The sequence below is a fragment of the Monodon monoceros genome, unplaced genomic scaffold (assembly GCF_005190385.1).
Source record: "Monodon monoceros isolate NGI ecotype Baffin Bay Population unplaced genomic scaffold, NGI_Narwhal_1 Super_Scaffold_3, whole genome shotgun sequence".
Classification (NCBI taxonomy): domain Eukaryota; kingdom Metazoa; phylum Chordata; class Mammalia; order Artiodactyla; family Monodontidae; genus Monodon; species Monodon monoceros.
Window position 1 is genome coordinate 36227626 of NW_021703780.1, and position 16926 is coordinate 36244551.

At 41.5% G+C, this 16926-nt stretch overlaps 1 protein-coding gene across 1 annotated transcript in view; it reads left to right on the top strand.

The window, feature by feature from the left end:
* The window catches only part of BTBD9 (BTB domain containing 9), a 405922-nt gene that overhangs the window by 315227 nt on the left and 73769 nt on the right, over window positions 1-16926 (top strand). Inside the window, exon 9 of the mRNA XM_029243461.1 lies at window positions 15122-15229. Within this exon, the coding sequence (XP_029099294.1) occupies window positions 15122-15229 (108 nt within the window). The remainder of the gene's footprint in view (window positions 1-15121; window positions 15230-16926) is intronic.

The following is a 16926-nucleotide window of genomic DNA, read 5'->3' on the forward strand; positions in this document are numbered from 1 at the left end:
CACTGCACCACCAGGGAAGCCCCACATTTTCAGTTTTTAAGATCTGGAGCTAAAACACTCATGCCCATCAGCCCTAGCATGAAAAGATACATTAAAAGACCTCTGATTTTCTAAGGGGATATTGGGGAATAACTGTCATACTACCTCCAGTCTTTTCCTCCTAAGTCTTGGAATGTGGTGTTTGTAGGATTACAATGAATATTTCTGGTTCCTGGAACTTTTGAAATGTGAAGTACAGTAAGCGGGAAGGTGATTATAGCAATACCACAATTCTAGATCTTGGGAGAAAAAATTAAAATACCTTCTGCTTTTCCTACCAGCATTTCTTTGTGCCTTCCCCGATCCCCATTTCACTCCTCCCCAAAATGGTAGTTATGGTCAAAGCATTTAGTCCCTTTCTGGGGGAGATGCTGATCAGATGCGTGAATTTGCAGGAACAAGAGTGGGCCACATTTCAGTGGAAGCGCTTCTTGTGTCTCTTGTCTTCCACTAGGCCCTAAGTGGGATGGGCCAGGACTAAGTCTCCTAGAAAGAGGCCCTGTCCTCCTCCTTTGTTCCTACCTCTCCCCATCTCTCTCTCTCCTCTCTTCTGTCCTCACAAGAAACACACCTATCCTTTCTTCTCCTTGGGCATTCTTACTTCCTCTTCTAAATTTTAGGGTGGCCAGGGTAAGATTACTGCCTCAACCCAGGGATAGCTCAGTGCTAGGCAGCAGGGGACCATGATCTCTCCTGTACTCACTCTGTTTTGGTGGTACTAAAATGTGTATTGGGTTGATCCTTCCTTAAATTGTAGTGGTAAAAAGCAAGAATAAGTTTTGGGTGTGGAAAAGGGACAGAACAGGCCTCCTAGCTTGCTTTGGGTGAAGCTGTTCAGGCATAACCAACTTGGGGAAAAGGAGTGCTTATGCCTTTTGATTAGAGTTTTGGGTCAAAAATTCTACTAGCAATAAAGTGTCCCTTTGCTTCCCACTTGCTGGGACTTTCCTTGGCATGTACTTACCTCAAGAACCTTGTGGGAAGGAATAGTTGCAGTCTAAGAAAATAGATCTTGTTCCTAATTCTCTTAGGCATATATCATTTAATTGTCCCCTGATGTCTAATGCAAACCCTTGTCAATTTTCTTCTTGATATCTCACTTTCTGTATTCACTTCTTCTCTAAGGTTTAAAATAATAATAAACATCTATAATCAAATAGTGTCTTTATTAGGAAGCTCATGATAGTCCTATTAGGAATAGATAAAGCATTATCTATAGAGAATTGTTTGAGAATTGGCAGTGACCCAATAAATAATATCTTGTTGATAATAACATTCTTAGTAGAATAGGTAAATTGCTTTGTCATGATTGTGTTCACTATAGTGAGATTTTAGCTGTATATTTTAGACTCAGGGAAAAAGTAGAGAATTCACGGCGATTATTTGGGACTATTTGGGAAGAACATGGAAATAGAGTCATCCATTTAAAACTGGTTTCATTAAAGATTCCAAATGAGTAGTTTTGTTAAAACACTAAGCAGCAAAATGTTTTTATTGTTTTGTGGTCATAGACTGTCCTGGTCAGGTATTCTTGTAAGATGCTTTTTATAATCACACTAGACAGCACTGGAGAGATAGCAAGGGGATAGAGCCTTGCAAATCCATTTTCTCCTGGTGACCAGTAAACACCCCTGTCTACCTAATTGGTGTGGTTTAGTCTGTAATGTCATCTTCCCATATAACTGAGATATTAGTGTTTTACTGCTGTCATATTAACTGCCTTATTGACTATATAACTTTTGTGTGTGTATTACTTATTGACTTTAAACGTCTCTATAACTTCTTCACCCTACCCTGCTGCCTCCATGCTATTTAGTAGAGATCTGGAGGGTGGTGGTCAGTGACTGTTCCGCTTGCAAACATCTTCAGTTTGAGAATGTAGCACCTAGGCACTTCATCCGCTCTGGGAACAGAGAGGGTTTGGGAATGGTTTTCAGGTTTTCATTTTTAATTGGAATTTTTCTCCCTCACTTCCTTCCTTCCTTTTCTTTTACTCTTAGCAGAAATACCAGAAACTCGGGGTGAAAAGCAAGCCAAGAATTATCGGTACAGTTGTCACAGTAACAGCGATGGGATTAGGACTATAGCAGAATCTAAAAACTCCGTGTGGAATTTGCTACATGAAAATCTATTGAAACACTTTCAACAGAATAAAGGGATTTTAGCCATTTCTGGGCTAAGCTCAGCTTTAAACTATATCTTTATTTCTTACCTTGGTGCCATAAATCTTTACTGTTCAGTAAGAAGAGCTTTAGTTTTCTGTCTATTCCTGGCACTGGCAAACTTTTTCCAAAAAGGGACAGATAGTAACTTTAGGCTTTGTATGCTATAGTCTCTGTCACCACTGCTCAACTCTGGTGAGAGAACATGGCTGTGTTCCATTAAAACTTTATTTACAAGAAGAGGCAGCCACAGGCCATAGTTTACCAATGCTCTATCTATTCAGCTCCTTTCCTCACTAAGAACTCTAGTCCATAAAGGCAAAAGTGAAGAATTAGGGAACTCATTTGCCGTTCATGGTTTCAAAAAATGTGAATAATAATATTTATAAGCCTGTTATTAAAAGATATGAACATTAATATCAGCATCTAGTTTGGGGTCAAGATATACACCATGACCCAGTGGTTTTTCCTTCTCTGTTTTATGGGGGATGAGCCTGGGGGGGCTGCCACAGTAGGAAGTCTGGCAGATGAGGCTTCAGCCCCAAAGCTGACCTTAGTAGAGCGGTTCCGCTTTTATCTGTTATGGGTATTGATATTCTTCTAAGACGTTGTTTGTAAAAGGGGTTCTGCTACTAAAGAACATTTTTGAAAATATTGGTTTACGTTTATTGCATTTAGTAAACACCTTTTTATTATGGATGCTTTATAAGAAGTACCAAAGGATCTATCATGTATTACTTTGTAATTAAAAGAAAAAAAAATTGAAGAAACAAGGAACCACAGATCATCCAAGTTAGAATCTGTTTCCCTCTCTTCCGCTACCCTCACACCCCGTTTAACAGATTATAAATCTGAGAGGATAAGGTTGCAAATTAGAAGCAGAGTTGGGACTCTTGTCCCATCTGATGGCACTGCTGCATATTGCCTTGGAATGTCCTTGTGTCCATCAGAGGCTGAAGGAGAGTTAGTGGAGCCCTTTGTGGTCCAAATAAGCTGAGGAGATAACTTGATCTAGAATGTCACTGAAGCTACACCATTTTCTTCTTCCTTGCTCATATTCCTTCTTCCTTTGACTTGCCAGGATCCCCCAAGCTCCTAAATGTCCTAAGCTATTAGGGCACGAACGGTGCTTACAGCTGGAACAGTTCTAGCACCAGCTCCTGGGAAATGACCCCCAGAGATGTCTCCCAGCCCCTGACACTTAAATATTGATTGTCTGAAGAGTGTTAAGTTATGACAGTTTCATGTGTGACTCAGACTGGCTGAGTCCTTAACCAAGTCCCCTTATGCCTTAGCCAGGTCCCCTCAGCATGAATCTCAGTGTTGATCTTGGGGATTCAGTACCAGAGTGGGAGGATCCTGAGAAGTCTGTGATCTCACCACTTTGGGCATGATTCCTTCCCTGGTTTGTGAGGTTCTTAATCTTTTCTGCCTATACCTTTCTGAATGTGAGTCAGGGTAGTGATGTAAAGTGGGGTGGTGTGAGGTGTGTGTGTGTGTGTGTATGTACGCTCGCATGCCTGCATTGGGTGCCTGCATGGTACTAGAACTGTGTTCTTGGGATGCCTGTGTAGGTCCTATCAGCCAAGCAAGAAGAAAGTAAAAAGGGGTCCAACAGATTGGGCTGTGGGGCACAGGGGAGATAAATGTTTGTTTTTCTTGATGAGGAAGGATAAGCCAGATGAACAAAAGAAACAGTTTAATTCACAGAGTACAGTATTCTAATGAAGCCTCATGCTGTGCTTGAGTCAAAGTGGCAAGTCTAGCTGCAGCAGGGCCTTAGACGGGTATGAGTGATTTATTCATCTCTGCCTCCTATGCTCAGATTTTCTCCTTTCAGCCATCCAATATCCATCACCTGAAAGCCCAGTTCCTGTATAGGAGTTTACCCTGGTAGCTTGCCTGGAATACATTTTGAAGGATTAGTGTACATGGCATAGAGACTGGCCCCTGTGCCCGGCATACTCTTGTGAATATTCATGTCAGCACCTGGGAGGGTTATTTCTAAAAAGGCAGCTCATGCAGAATACATTCCAAATAGGGAGTGTTTTTCTCTTGTCTGACGATCCTTCAGCCAAACAAACGTGGGAGGCAGGGGGAAGCTATTTTGCAATTCTGGTGAGTATTTATGAGACAGAAACTGCACCCTCACATCTTCTGCAGAAGTGAGAGAACCCACGACCCCATCCTATTCACAGCCTTTGCCTGGGCCTCCCACTCTGGGGAAATAGCATAGGTGATTCCAGAAAAAAAAAGGCAACTGCCCGTTTAGGCTTTGGTCCTGTAACCCACACCAGTTTGATTTAATTATGGCTGTTTAGCAGTTAGAAAAGTTAGAGTTATTAATGTTCAGTTGAAAACATTTGAATTAAAACTTATGATCCCAGCTTTGAAGACCTGGATCAAGAAAACTGTTCTGAGTGGCCGGTGATCAAAAGAATTCCATTGAAAAACATAATTAGCTGTTTTTCCCTCTAGCCATTATAAAAAAATTACATAAAATCTCACTTTTTTTCTTGCTTTTTGCCATTCTTCAAAAGATTTATCACACGGTTATTTATTAAATTGATTAATTATCTTTTGTTTATAAGTACTTACCATGGTTAGGATTCTCACTTTTACATATTTGTGAAGAAGATGCTATTATTATAATATTATTCTCATTAATGTCTTTATTTTAATGGTATATCATGTACCACATGGAGGATTATGATTTGTCAGATACCTCAAACTTCAAATAGAATAATCTACTTATTCTAAGTGTTTAAATTTTATAGCACTTGCAACTTATTATAGTTTTATTTTTCTGTTTTAGAGTGTAGTTGTTTTCATGTGAAAGCCTTCACAGAAGAATTTCGTGAGGGAAGTTCATTAGAGAAGGGATTTAAAGGGAAGAAATTTAGGCCGGGTGAATATGAGGGAGAGTTCAGGAAAGCATTTCCTGCAGGACCTAACGGGATAAATACGAGACTTGGGAATGCAACAGGAGGAAAGCAGCCACTTAGTGGAGAGAGGATCTGAAGGAGGAATGAGCTAGGGCTAGCACACGCGGTACTGCGGAAGGAGCACGGGGGTTTAGATTGGATGGGCAAGTGTTTTAAAATCATTTTCAGAAAGAGCTCAGAACTTTGTAGAGGGTGCCCTGTGGGGAAAAGAAGATGATTCGAAGCTGGAGCAAAGGTTGAAACCCAGATCTGATTTGGGTGAAAAGGTCAGGCTGGTAAGAAAGAGAGAGTTGTGGGAAGATAGTACTGGCAGTGTTCAGAGACCAGAGAAGAGATTTGGTGAGAACAAAAATAAAGAGATTACATGACCGAATAGGAAGAGTTTTGCCTTGTAGTTCATCCCTGCTGAAATGTTCTCTTGCCTATAGTATTCGGAGTCTAGCCTTCCCACCTTGTTTTGCCCTTCCATTCTCTCCCTTTATCACCAGGTTGAGAGAATACAGAGATCTGCCTGTAGCTAAAGTGTGAGTTCTCCCACAGATACGGATTCCTATGAAAACCTGACCCAAGGGACTGAAAAGGAACTGTGGAGCTTATTAAATTCCCCTTTGGCTCTGCTTCTTGGTGCTTCATAGGCTGTGTGCATGTGGGCACATATTTGCAAGTGGTCAGAGGAGGGGCAGGAGAAGGAGCTCAAGAAATGAAATAGTAGGGGCTTCCCCGGTGGCGCAGTGGTTGAGAGTCCGCCTGCCGATGCAGGGGACGCGGGTTCGTGCCCCAGTCCGGGAAAATCCCACATGTCGCGGAGCGGCTGGGCCCGTGAGCCATGGCCGCTGAGCCTGCGCGTCCGGAGCCTGTGCTCCGCAACGGGAGAGGCCACAACGGTGAGAGGCCCGCGTACCGCAAAAAAAAAAAAAAAAAAAAAATAGTAGTCAGAGTTGGTACATTTCATAAATTATCTCTTCACTGAGACACTCCAGAAGGGCGTGGAGGTAGAGGACTGGCTGGGGGTGTGTTCGGATTGAAATGTAACTCAGGCTATAGAGCCTTAAAAGATGCTGTGCTGGGGCTTCCCTGGTGGCACAGTAGTTGAGAGTCCGCCTGCCGATGCAGGGACACGGGTTTGTGCCCTGGTCTGGGAGGATCCCGCATGCCGCGGAGCGGCTGGACCCGTGAGCCATGGCCGCTGAGCCTGCGCGTCCGGAGCCTGTGCTCCGCGGCAGGAGAGGCCACAACGGCGAGAGGCCTGCGTACCGCAAAAAATAAATAAATAAATAAATAAATAAATTTTTTTTAATTAAAAAAAAAAGATGCTGTGCTGCTAGCTTATAATGTGAGAAGGGTGATTTACCTGTAGTTCCGTCTCCTTTCCATCATCGTCTCCTGTCCTGTCCCCACGTCTCCTTCAGTTCAACCCAGTAGAGCTTATGATCTGTAAGGCACTGTGCTGGGGACGATGAGCCATGCATGGTCCTGACTGGACTTGGTCCTGCAAGCTGAAGGGGGTGTGAGGTGGGGATTGGGTGGTGTTACGCAGGGAACCTGGAACCAGGTGACTTTGCTCCCCTGCCACTCTGGGGCTACTTGTTCTACAAGGGTCAGAGGGGTAAGTAAAGATCCAAGAAGGAAAACCCCTACCACTCAACTGATAGATGAATGAGTTCGGAGCTATTTAACATGCCTGTCCCTTCTTCTCACTCTCCTAATAATTTCATAGAATTGTGGACAGGAGAAAGGAAAGCTCACATAAATGCATACCTTCAGCTGTTAACGGAAGAAACTGATTCTGACCTTTTAAAATCACAACAGCCCCTAATAGCAAATGAAGCTGAAATGGAGCTGGACTTGATCCCTAAGGAGCTAAGCCCTGTGGTCTGGGCAGGACCTCTCCATTTCTACCTCTTACACATCCTTTTCCGATCCTACTGTTGAGCCAAATCGGGCCAAGCTCACTGACTGTATCCACGTCACGATGAGGACGCTGCTGAGATCGAGGAAGCTAGCCTTGCTGCGGAGAGGGGAACTGATGACGCCAAATTTAAACGCAGGGAGAGATCTGTAAAGGCCGCATACCTGCCTAGTGTGCCACTGCCGAAGAGGTCTGTAACGGTCTTTTAAAATATAACGAGACCGTTTGAAATGGTTCACAGTATTTTTGATGCCAACATCCCCCTTAAGGAAGGGGCTGTATTGAAAAGAGTCACCTTGGAAAATAGAAGAAAACTGCTTTTCTTCTCAAGGGCTGTTTGGCCTGGACAAAATTTTCTCATATATCCACACTGAAAACGTGAAATGAAAGAATTTTCATCAAATTGGACTGTGTAAGATGAAATTTAAGCCTAGGCCAAAACTTACTTATTAATAAAGGGTTTGCCAAGTGATTGTCCAAGCAATCTTTTTTACAGATTATTCAATGTTTAGCTCATGTAAAAGAATTAACCAAGTAACTTAGAAAAATAGATTTGCATTGAAAGCAGGAAATGTGCTGATTATAAATTGTTTTTTTTCCAAATGCGATAATGTATGCAAAAACATTTTGAAACCGTTGAGGTCTGTGTGAATGTGAGGTGAGATTATGATTAGCTCTTCACCATTCTTTCCACACTCAGTGTTTTCTGAATATTGCAGCTGCAGCCATGTTGTTTGGTAGTATGCTGTTACCTTTTATGTCATCACCTAAAACTTGAAATTAAAAACTTAGTCCCTTCAAGGAGTGAAATGATGGTCTCAATTAGCTGTTAAAAGTTGGTAGTTTTGTCTTGTCTCAGAGTTGTGTCCCATCCAGCTTTCCATGTAACCGTATCCTGCAGGTATATTCTCCATTTCTCCACTTTCAGATAACTCACCTGAATTATACTGTACAGAACATAAGATTTGATGGGAGGAAGGCCCCTCCTTTTATCGCCTCCTTTCTCAGTGAAGTAGCCTATGCGGTGGAGCCCGCGTGTACACATAACCTCACCTTTCCTCATCCTGGGGCTTCAGTGACTAAGCACAGAAGCTGCATATGCCAGACAGCCGGGAGCTTGCGCTTACCTTTTCCCTTGCCAGCTGCAAAAGAAGATTATTTAGCCAGTGTCATTATTTCTTCCTCTCTTAGAGAAGTCACTCTCTAAGATATATGAGAGATTAAACAACGTCAGACAGTACGTGGACTCTCTGATGTACTCTAACGTACTTCCCAAGTTCCCCTTCCATCTGTCGAGCAGTCTGTGTTTTCTTCTTCTCCTGGTGTCCCCTTTGCCCTGAGAGGTTGTGGCCCACTTAGAGGCAGGGCCCCCGTGGTGGCCGCTCCTCAGGGGTTCCCGTGTCTGGAATCTGCAGGGCAGCTACCTGGTCCGCTCCACACGCGTTGTTAAAGCGCTGGCTCTCAGTTCCAGTCTCCCGCTGAGAATCTCACTTTGGCCCTGTGGCCTCCAGCAGCTCTTCTCAGCTTGACCTTGCTCCCCACCTGAGGAGGAAGCTACATAATTGAACCCTGTGACAGCTGACAATAGGATCCCTCTCATCTTTGGGAAAATCCCAGTTTCTCACCAGTAAAGTTGTTCCCCTGAAACTGTACTGACTTCTGGCAGCTGTTACAGGCTCCCTCCTGCCTCCCAATAGCAGAGATTAAAACCGAGCCTCTAACGTGATGTTTGTCTTTCTGCTCCTCATTCAGAAGAGTGAGAACTGTACTCTTCTGAATGAGGTGAAAGCACTGAAATTTTCCCTTGTGACCAGAACTTCATACCTTTCTGCCTCACCTTCATGTCCACCACATCCATTCTTTTGCGTCATGACCTCCAGTCCCTCTCTATTCTGAAAGGTAGTCAGCCCCCTCTGACCCCACTTAACTCCTCAGCAGCCTGAAGTGGTAAATACTCTTAACTACCCTTCACTTCCCCGATCCTGCACTGTCTCTTCCTTGTCACTGTCGATCCTGCTTTCTTCCCTCCTGTTCCCTCGGTGCCACTGTGGAAGAGAGTTACAAACCACGCTGATTGCTCCATCTTTGAAAGGTCCCTCCCTGCAGCTCGGTCGGCCTCACAGAGCCTATTCCAAAACCTGTTTTGCCTTTTCACCCCACACTGCAGTCCTCGCACTCTTGGCTTCCACAAGGGATCTCCTTCATGTTTGAATGAAAAGGTTGCTGTCCAGAGTGAGCCTCCTCACCACCCCTGTTCTTCACCGCATAGTCTCTCTGGTCTCGTAGCCATCCCGTCATCATTGTCATCCTCATCAGCGGAATGTCTGCTCTTTTCGTGCACTCTGCTAGGAGCTTATCTTAGGCCCTTTTGTTTCCAAGCTGCAGAAACCAAGTAAAGATGGCTTAAGTCCTAAATGGTGAGTTTATTAAAGTGATTGGGAAATTTCTCATGGAACACTAGGGCAGGAACTCTGGTGGCTCCCATAGGGACTAAAATCAGATGTTGGAATCCTGCGAGGGACCCAGACAGCCCTTCCTGGGCCATACCATCTGTCTTCTTGCTTCTCACCGCAGATGACTTTCTTTATTTCTTTGAGCTTCTGATGAAAGAGGGTCACTCCAGAATGTCTACATTTTTATCATCATTTTAAGTGAACAGAGCCAATTATGCTAAAATCTTAAATAATTCTAAATTTTTGATATGAAATCTGATTGGCCCACCAGGGGTCATATGTCTTCCTGTAATGCAACTGGGTCTACAGAGCTCAGGAACCCCCTACATATACCTCAAGGTTGGGCCAGAAATAGTTCTCAAAGAGAGGAGTTACTGGGACTTCCCTGGCGGTCCAGTGGTTAAGACTCTGTGCTTCCACTGCAGGGGGCACAGGTTCAGGAACTAAGATCCCATGCATGCTGCACGGCACGGCCAATAAATAAATAGACAGAGAGAGAAATAAAGAGGAGTTACCGCGTAAAGGACAGATATGCCCCCCAAAAACTCCAAAACCCTGTACTGCATAGGCTGTTGCAGAAAATTACAAAATGTTGGAACTAGAAGAGCGACTTCCCTAATGTCACTTAGTCAGTGCTCAATAAATATTTGTTGAATTGTTGAATGGAAGACAATTATTTCTGAAGAACTTAATTTCTGAAGATTTTTAACGAAGAATAGTCTGTGCAAAGTTTTGAGATCAGAAGTAGCTTTGACTTTGAGAGATTGGAAATGGATTTTATGATAAATTATTATTTTATGACTAATATCTTGGCAGTTGATCTTCCCTTAGTTGTCTGTTTTCACCCAAATGGGAAAACTCAGCAAGAGCAGCAGCCTTGACCCCTAGCCTTCCAGTGGAGTCTCCCACGAACAATGGACAGTTAGAAGCAGGCAGAACAGACATTTGCCGCTGATCTAAAAGACACCAATTCAGTGGAGAAGCTGTTGATCTCAAGTGTTAAACCTCAGCCATTGTTCACAATCTGGCACAGAATTAATCCCTTAAGAAAAGTATGAAAAAAATGCCATTCAGCACAACATAGTTTGTCATCGCATGCATAATGCAGACTTTCCAATTAGAACGCTATAATTTGGAAACTTTCTTCACAGACTGATGAGAGAGCAATTATTTTAAAAAAGGGAAAACTCAGTCCACTGGGTTTGCCTCAAGTCACTTCTGACTCAAGTCACAAAGACAAGAGTTTTGAAAACATATTCGCTATTGAATTTTGTATCAAAACACCAGCAAGGAGAGCAATTAGTTGCTGTAAACTGAACCCCAGTAATCAATGGTATGCAGCCAGCCAGAGCACTTACGGAAGATGTAAGCAAAATCACATCTGCTAATCAATTTAAAAAAGCCCAGCTCTTCACTGCTTTTCAGGGAAATTCCACAATGAGAATAAGGAAGATGGAGGAGACGGTATTTAATATCACCAGGCATTTCATGCAGTGCTCATTAGGTGGAGGGGTTTGTGGCCACAGCTAAACACAGATTTGAGCTGCATCAATAGATCTTGGCTTGCAGCTTCCTTTATTCAGCCCCTTTGAAAATGACTTCTGATGTGTGGGTGGGGGGATGTCGGGTATGTTTAAGGAGCTACTCTCAATTAACGTCAGAGGGAGTGTGTCTGTCCTGGGCCAGCTCACCGGGCAGACCTTTTCTGGCAGATTACAAATCGGAAATATTGCTGTGTTGTTGCAGGTGCAAAGACAGGGGAACAGGCTTTGCTGGCAGGGAAAGAAGTGAAGGGAATTGGTGGGCTTTACAGTTGTGCCTTATTAGGACAAAATTTCTCTCCGTGGGCAAAAAAGAGATTGAGCCAATTTTTCCTTTAGTGTCCTTAAGCTGTGCTTGCTTTTTTTTCAGTTGAATCAACAGAGGGGTTTTCATTCCTGGCTAAGCCTACATTCCAAGCAAATATGCATCCTAGCACATAAATTAGAATCCCTTTCATATAGAGAACAAACTAGTGGCTACCAGTGGGGGGGAAGGGGAGGGGGAGGGGCAATATAGGGGTAGAGGATTTAAAAAATGGCTATTATGGGATTATATGAAATCATGTGTGTGAAATTTTTGAAAATTGTAGAGCACTATAGAATTTGAAGAATCTTTCATTCAATTTAAAGAAAAGAATCTCTCTTAAAAACTCCTATGTGTAGGTGAGTCTGAGCCCTTGCTTGACAACCTGAGATCCATCAGTGTCCCTTTTCCACTCAGGAGTCACCCTGACCCCGCATTTCCAGCCCCCAAGGACTCTTAATAGAGGAATAAAGAGGAGATGTCTCAACTGGTATGTGCACGTGGCTGCTGTTCAGAAAAAAGAATTTAGGCCAGGAGAAATTATTGAGGTAAAGATTGATAGAGTAGGCTAATAAAAATTAGTATCTTCAGCATGCAAACTGTGATAGGCAGTGGATTAATATCCTTTAAATATAAAGGGCATCTTGTAAGTCATTAACAAAAGGATAAATATAAGTAGAAAATGGGTAAAATGTTCAAGTTCAATGATAAGTAAAAAACTACAAATTAAAATAATGAGAGATATTTCATCTATCAAATTGGCAGGATTTTTAAAGATAATATACAATATTGGTGATGATACACAGAACAGGTGTTTTTATACACTGCTGGTAGTGTGAGTATAAACTGGTGCAGACTGTCGTTGCAGGTGAGGGGACAGGTGTGCAGCTGTTCTATAGTACATATCAAGGCCTCATAAGCCCTGCTCCAGGAGTTACGCTTCTAGCGACTTTCAAAGGCAATAACCATAGATTTAGCTTAAGAATGCTCATAACAGGGGTTTCATAGCAGTGCAATATTATCAACTACCTAAATGTCCAACAATAAGAGACTAAGTAAATTATGGGACATCCACACAGTGAAATTCTATGAAACCAGTACATATGATGAGGAAGAATATTTGATGATGCAAAAAAAAAAAGATATTCATAATAGGTCATTAAGCAAAGAAGCAATTTGCACCATGTGTATGTGTTTACAAAATTACTGGAATTACAAGTGATCTTCATTTTACCTTGAAAGAAATTGGAGGACTTTATAGAATAAGTTACTGTAACTTTTTCCATGAAACATTTTTCCATGAAAAATATTTTTCCATGAAATATTTGAAGATCTGGTTAGATTTTATCCCAAAAGGGACTGATTATTTTCATTTGGATACACTGGTAGAAGCACTAACTCATGATTATCCAGAATGATATGGATTATGATAAACCTGGCTCTCCATAAATAATCCAAAATTCCATTGGGAAACAGCCTCAACGTCATCTCCCAAAAAGCCTGTTACCAGGGCTGTTCAATAAAGAGAATGGTTAATTATTTTGAAGTTTTTTTTCATGGTTTTAATCTACTCTGGCAGAGTTATGAATGATTTCAGCCCAGAACATATATGGAACATATGCTATAAACAGAGCCCACATGTTTGGAGTAGAATTTTTTAAAAACAGAGAGATCGACGGTCTTTCTAAAAGGTTTATATTCATTCTGAGAGCCAAACATAGAAGCAAAAATTACATTTTTAAAAGTTACTAAGTATAAATTAATATAGGCTAACTGCATAAAAGTGCTGAGAGACTAGAGTAATATTTGAGGAAATGACTAATGAGGGAAATGATTCACTTTCTTATCACGCACACTGGTATAATCTAAAAGTAGAATTATTGGACACTAAAAACAATAGGGTGGATTCCTGTCTGATTGATTCAGAGTACTTTGAGAGATTAAATACTTAGGTGAGTTCAAGAGAATCAGTAGCATGTACAGTATTGCACATCTGTTTATGCTTTCCAAAACCTTTTAACTGTTTTCTCTACTTAAAAGATAAATTCTAACCTATTAAGTAGTGTGTACTATCATTGATAGCAAACAAAATTACAATTGAAAATAAGGAACTAAGGGGAAAGCGGAACACAGTGGCATTTCTAATCCTTAGTAATAGCTTTAGAGGTGACACTAAACTGAACTTGTGCAAAGGACTGTCATTGATTGTAATTGCAGGATGAAGGAGAAATAATACAAACTACTTTTGTAGAGTGATGGGTTGTAGGTTGTAAACTATGACCCAGATACATCACCTGGGAGTAAAGGAAACATTTGACAGCGGAGTACAGAAAGGGGCTTTGGTCAGGACACCAGGTTGGAACCCTCACTGAGTTTAGATAAGCTACTTAACAGCTTTAAGCCTCACTTTCACCATATATAATTTGATGAGAATAATAATGCTTGCTAAGAGGACTTTTGGAAAGATTTAATAAGTTACGTAGAGCATTTAGCATAGGGCCTGGTACATGGTAAGCATTACAGAAATGTTGGCCATTATAATAATGATGATCATTGTTGTTATTGTTACAAATGATCTACTGATATTCGCTCAGCAAATATTCATTGAGTGTAAGCTCTGTGTGAGAGTCTGTGCCAAGTCCTGCGTGTGGAAAAACCAATAAGACATAGACACTGTCTTCAGGGAGCTCACTCTGTTCTAGCTGGTGGAGGAAACAAATGTGCATGCCCAACTGTAAAGCAATAAGATAGATATCTTGTATGGGAAGGACTTTTGAGGCTGAAATTATAGAAAACAATGATCTCTCACCACAGTGGCACTGTCAGAAGCAAAAGGCTGGACTGTGGTCTGCTCCCATATTATAATATTTAGATTCTTTTTTTATTCTATTTTTAAAATTCAGGAATGACACACATACAGTGCACACAAACCTTTTGTGAATAGCTTGATGAATATTTACACATGTATATACCCATGTAACTTCCACTAGATCAAAATTAGCCCATTTCCAGCATCCTAGAAGGTTCCCTCACCCTTTCCCAATCATTCCCTCCCCCAGAGGTAACTACCATTCTGACTCCTGTCACCATAGATAAACCTTGTCTCTTTTGAGCTTCAAGTAAATAAAATCACATAGTCAATACTTTGGTTCCTATCTGAGCTGAAAAGGGGGATAAGAAGAACAGGACCAACATAATCAATTTCTAAGAAATAAAAAGTTTTACTGACGAATATATGTTTGCCTGTATCTCCCAATCAGGCAGTCTTACGAGAGCTATGCAGAAAGTCTGGTCAGAATGAGAAGGAACCTGAAACGTGTTTAAGGTCATTGGGGCATACTAGTAACTACCACTTAGAATACCAATTAGAAAGCACAGATTTCCCCATGAACAGTGGTCTCAAGGGTGTTACCTTTGTTCAGCCCAGCCAAAGAGATGAGAGCTGGAAGAATCAGGAAGGAGGATTTGGTGACATCTCCCTGATAAGCCAATCAGAAGATCTTTGCCACTTGGGGGACAGAGGCCGCCTGGGGTTGGGTGACTTGTGAAATAAATTTTTAAAGAAACAAGCCTCTCACTGCAGGCTGACTCCACCTTCTCCCAGCATGCTTTCGTTGGGGATTCACTTTCTTTCTTTAGTCCTGGAAGTGTGTGGGCAAAGAAGACAGGTTGGAAGGCTAGAGTAGACATAGATCCCCTCACACACACAGCCTAAGGAAAGAGCCAGGTGGAGCATTCACAGCATTCTTATGTTTTCCTCCTGTTCAGGTTATTACTGTGGGACTGTGACGATCGGAGCTATAGCTACTACGTCGAGGTTTCCACTAACCAGCAGCAGTGGACCATGGTAGCTGACAGAACTAAAGTCACCTGCAAGTAAGTTACATCCTTCAGGAATTTATGCCACTTTAAAAAGACAGTCTTTCCACTGGATTCGGAAGGTTCCAATGAAGATTCATGGGGTCACCAAATTATATTCTTATTTGGAGGTTAAAACATTCTGATGATCCTTTACTTCAGTTTTGACTATTAAGTGCTTGGATGAGAATTTACTTTATATGACCAAAGAAGCATTTCTTATTTTGTGATTTTAACTTAATTTTTAAAAATGGCATGTATCTAGGCAGGGAAAACAAAGATACTTTTCGCATTCAATCCTCTCTCAGGTCCTCCCCCCACATCCCATACTACCCCTTCGGGACTTTTTTCTTCCTTAGTGATTTTTGCTGATGCAATACACACTTTAGTAGTATTCTGAGACTCTCACCTATTCCCCACCCTCATATCATTCTCAGGGTTACCTTTAAATATTTATTTCATCTCCATGTTAGTTACACTGTTACCTAAACTAAGGAAAGTTTGTATCTTAGGTCTCCTGTGGGAAACAGAAACGTTTCATGCATATGGCATTGGGGCTCTGTTTGACCTTACCTGGTTATGGGTGAAGCCAGGCAGAAGGATTCTGAGTTCTGACCAGCTTAGAATCATGCTAAGAATGAATGTAACCACCACTCAGATTGAAATTAGCACATCTGCAGCATCCTAGAAGGTTCCCTCATACCTTTTCCCAGTCATTGCCTGAAAAGAGCTCAGTGCCTTTTTGTGTAGAGCCAGATGCTGTGGGAGGCAAGATAAAGCAAATAGCTGAGATTTCTTTTTTTTATTTTAATTGAGATATGATTCCCATACCATAGAATTCACCCTTTTAAACTGTACAATTTAGTGGGTTTTAGTATGTTCAGAGTTGTGCCATCATCATGACTATCTACTGTTCCGAAACATTTTCACCACCCCAAAAAGAAACCTCCTGCCCATTAGCAGTCTCCCCATTTCCCTCCAGAGCCCACAGCCCCAGCACCCAGTAATCTGCTTTCTGTCACTATGGATTTAAGTATTCTGGACGTTTCATATAAATGGAATCATATAGTATATGATCTTTTGCTCCAGCCTCCTTTCACTTAGTATAATGTTTTCAGGGTTCATTCATGTTATAGCATGTATCAGTACTTCATCTCCTTTTTATGACTGAGTAGTATTCCATAACATAGGAATATATATAGCTCATTTTGTTTATCCATTTATCAGCTGATGAACATTTGAATTGTTTCTACTTTTTGGCTATTATGAGTATTGCTGCTATGAACGTTCCTGTACAAGTTTTTGTGGGAACATATGTTTTCAGTTCTCTTGTATATATACCTATGAGTGGAATTGTTGGGTCTTATAGTAACTCTATGTTTAAGTTTTTGAGGAACTGCCAAACTTGTCCACAACAGCTGTACCATTTTGCATTCCTACCAGCAGTGTAACAAGGTTTCAATTTATCCACATTCTTGCCAGTACTTGTTATTGTCTATCTTTTTGTTCATAGCCATCCTAGTGGGAGTGAAGTAGCATCTCATAGTGGTTTTGATTTGCATTTTCCTGATGGCTAATGATGTTGAACATCCTTTCAAGATTTCATAATAGCGTTAATGATGGCTTGTTTGATGCAATGTCTGACATCCTCACCATTATTATTATAGTAATTTTATAGCATGTTTGTATTGGTTAGGGTAACATTTGCTGCTGTA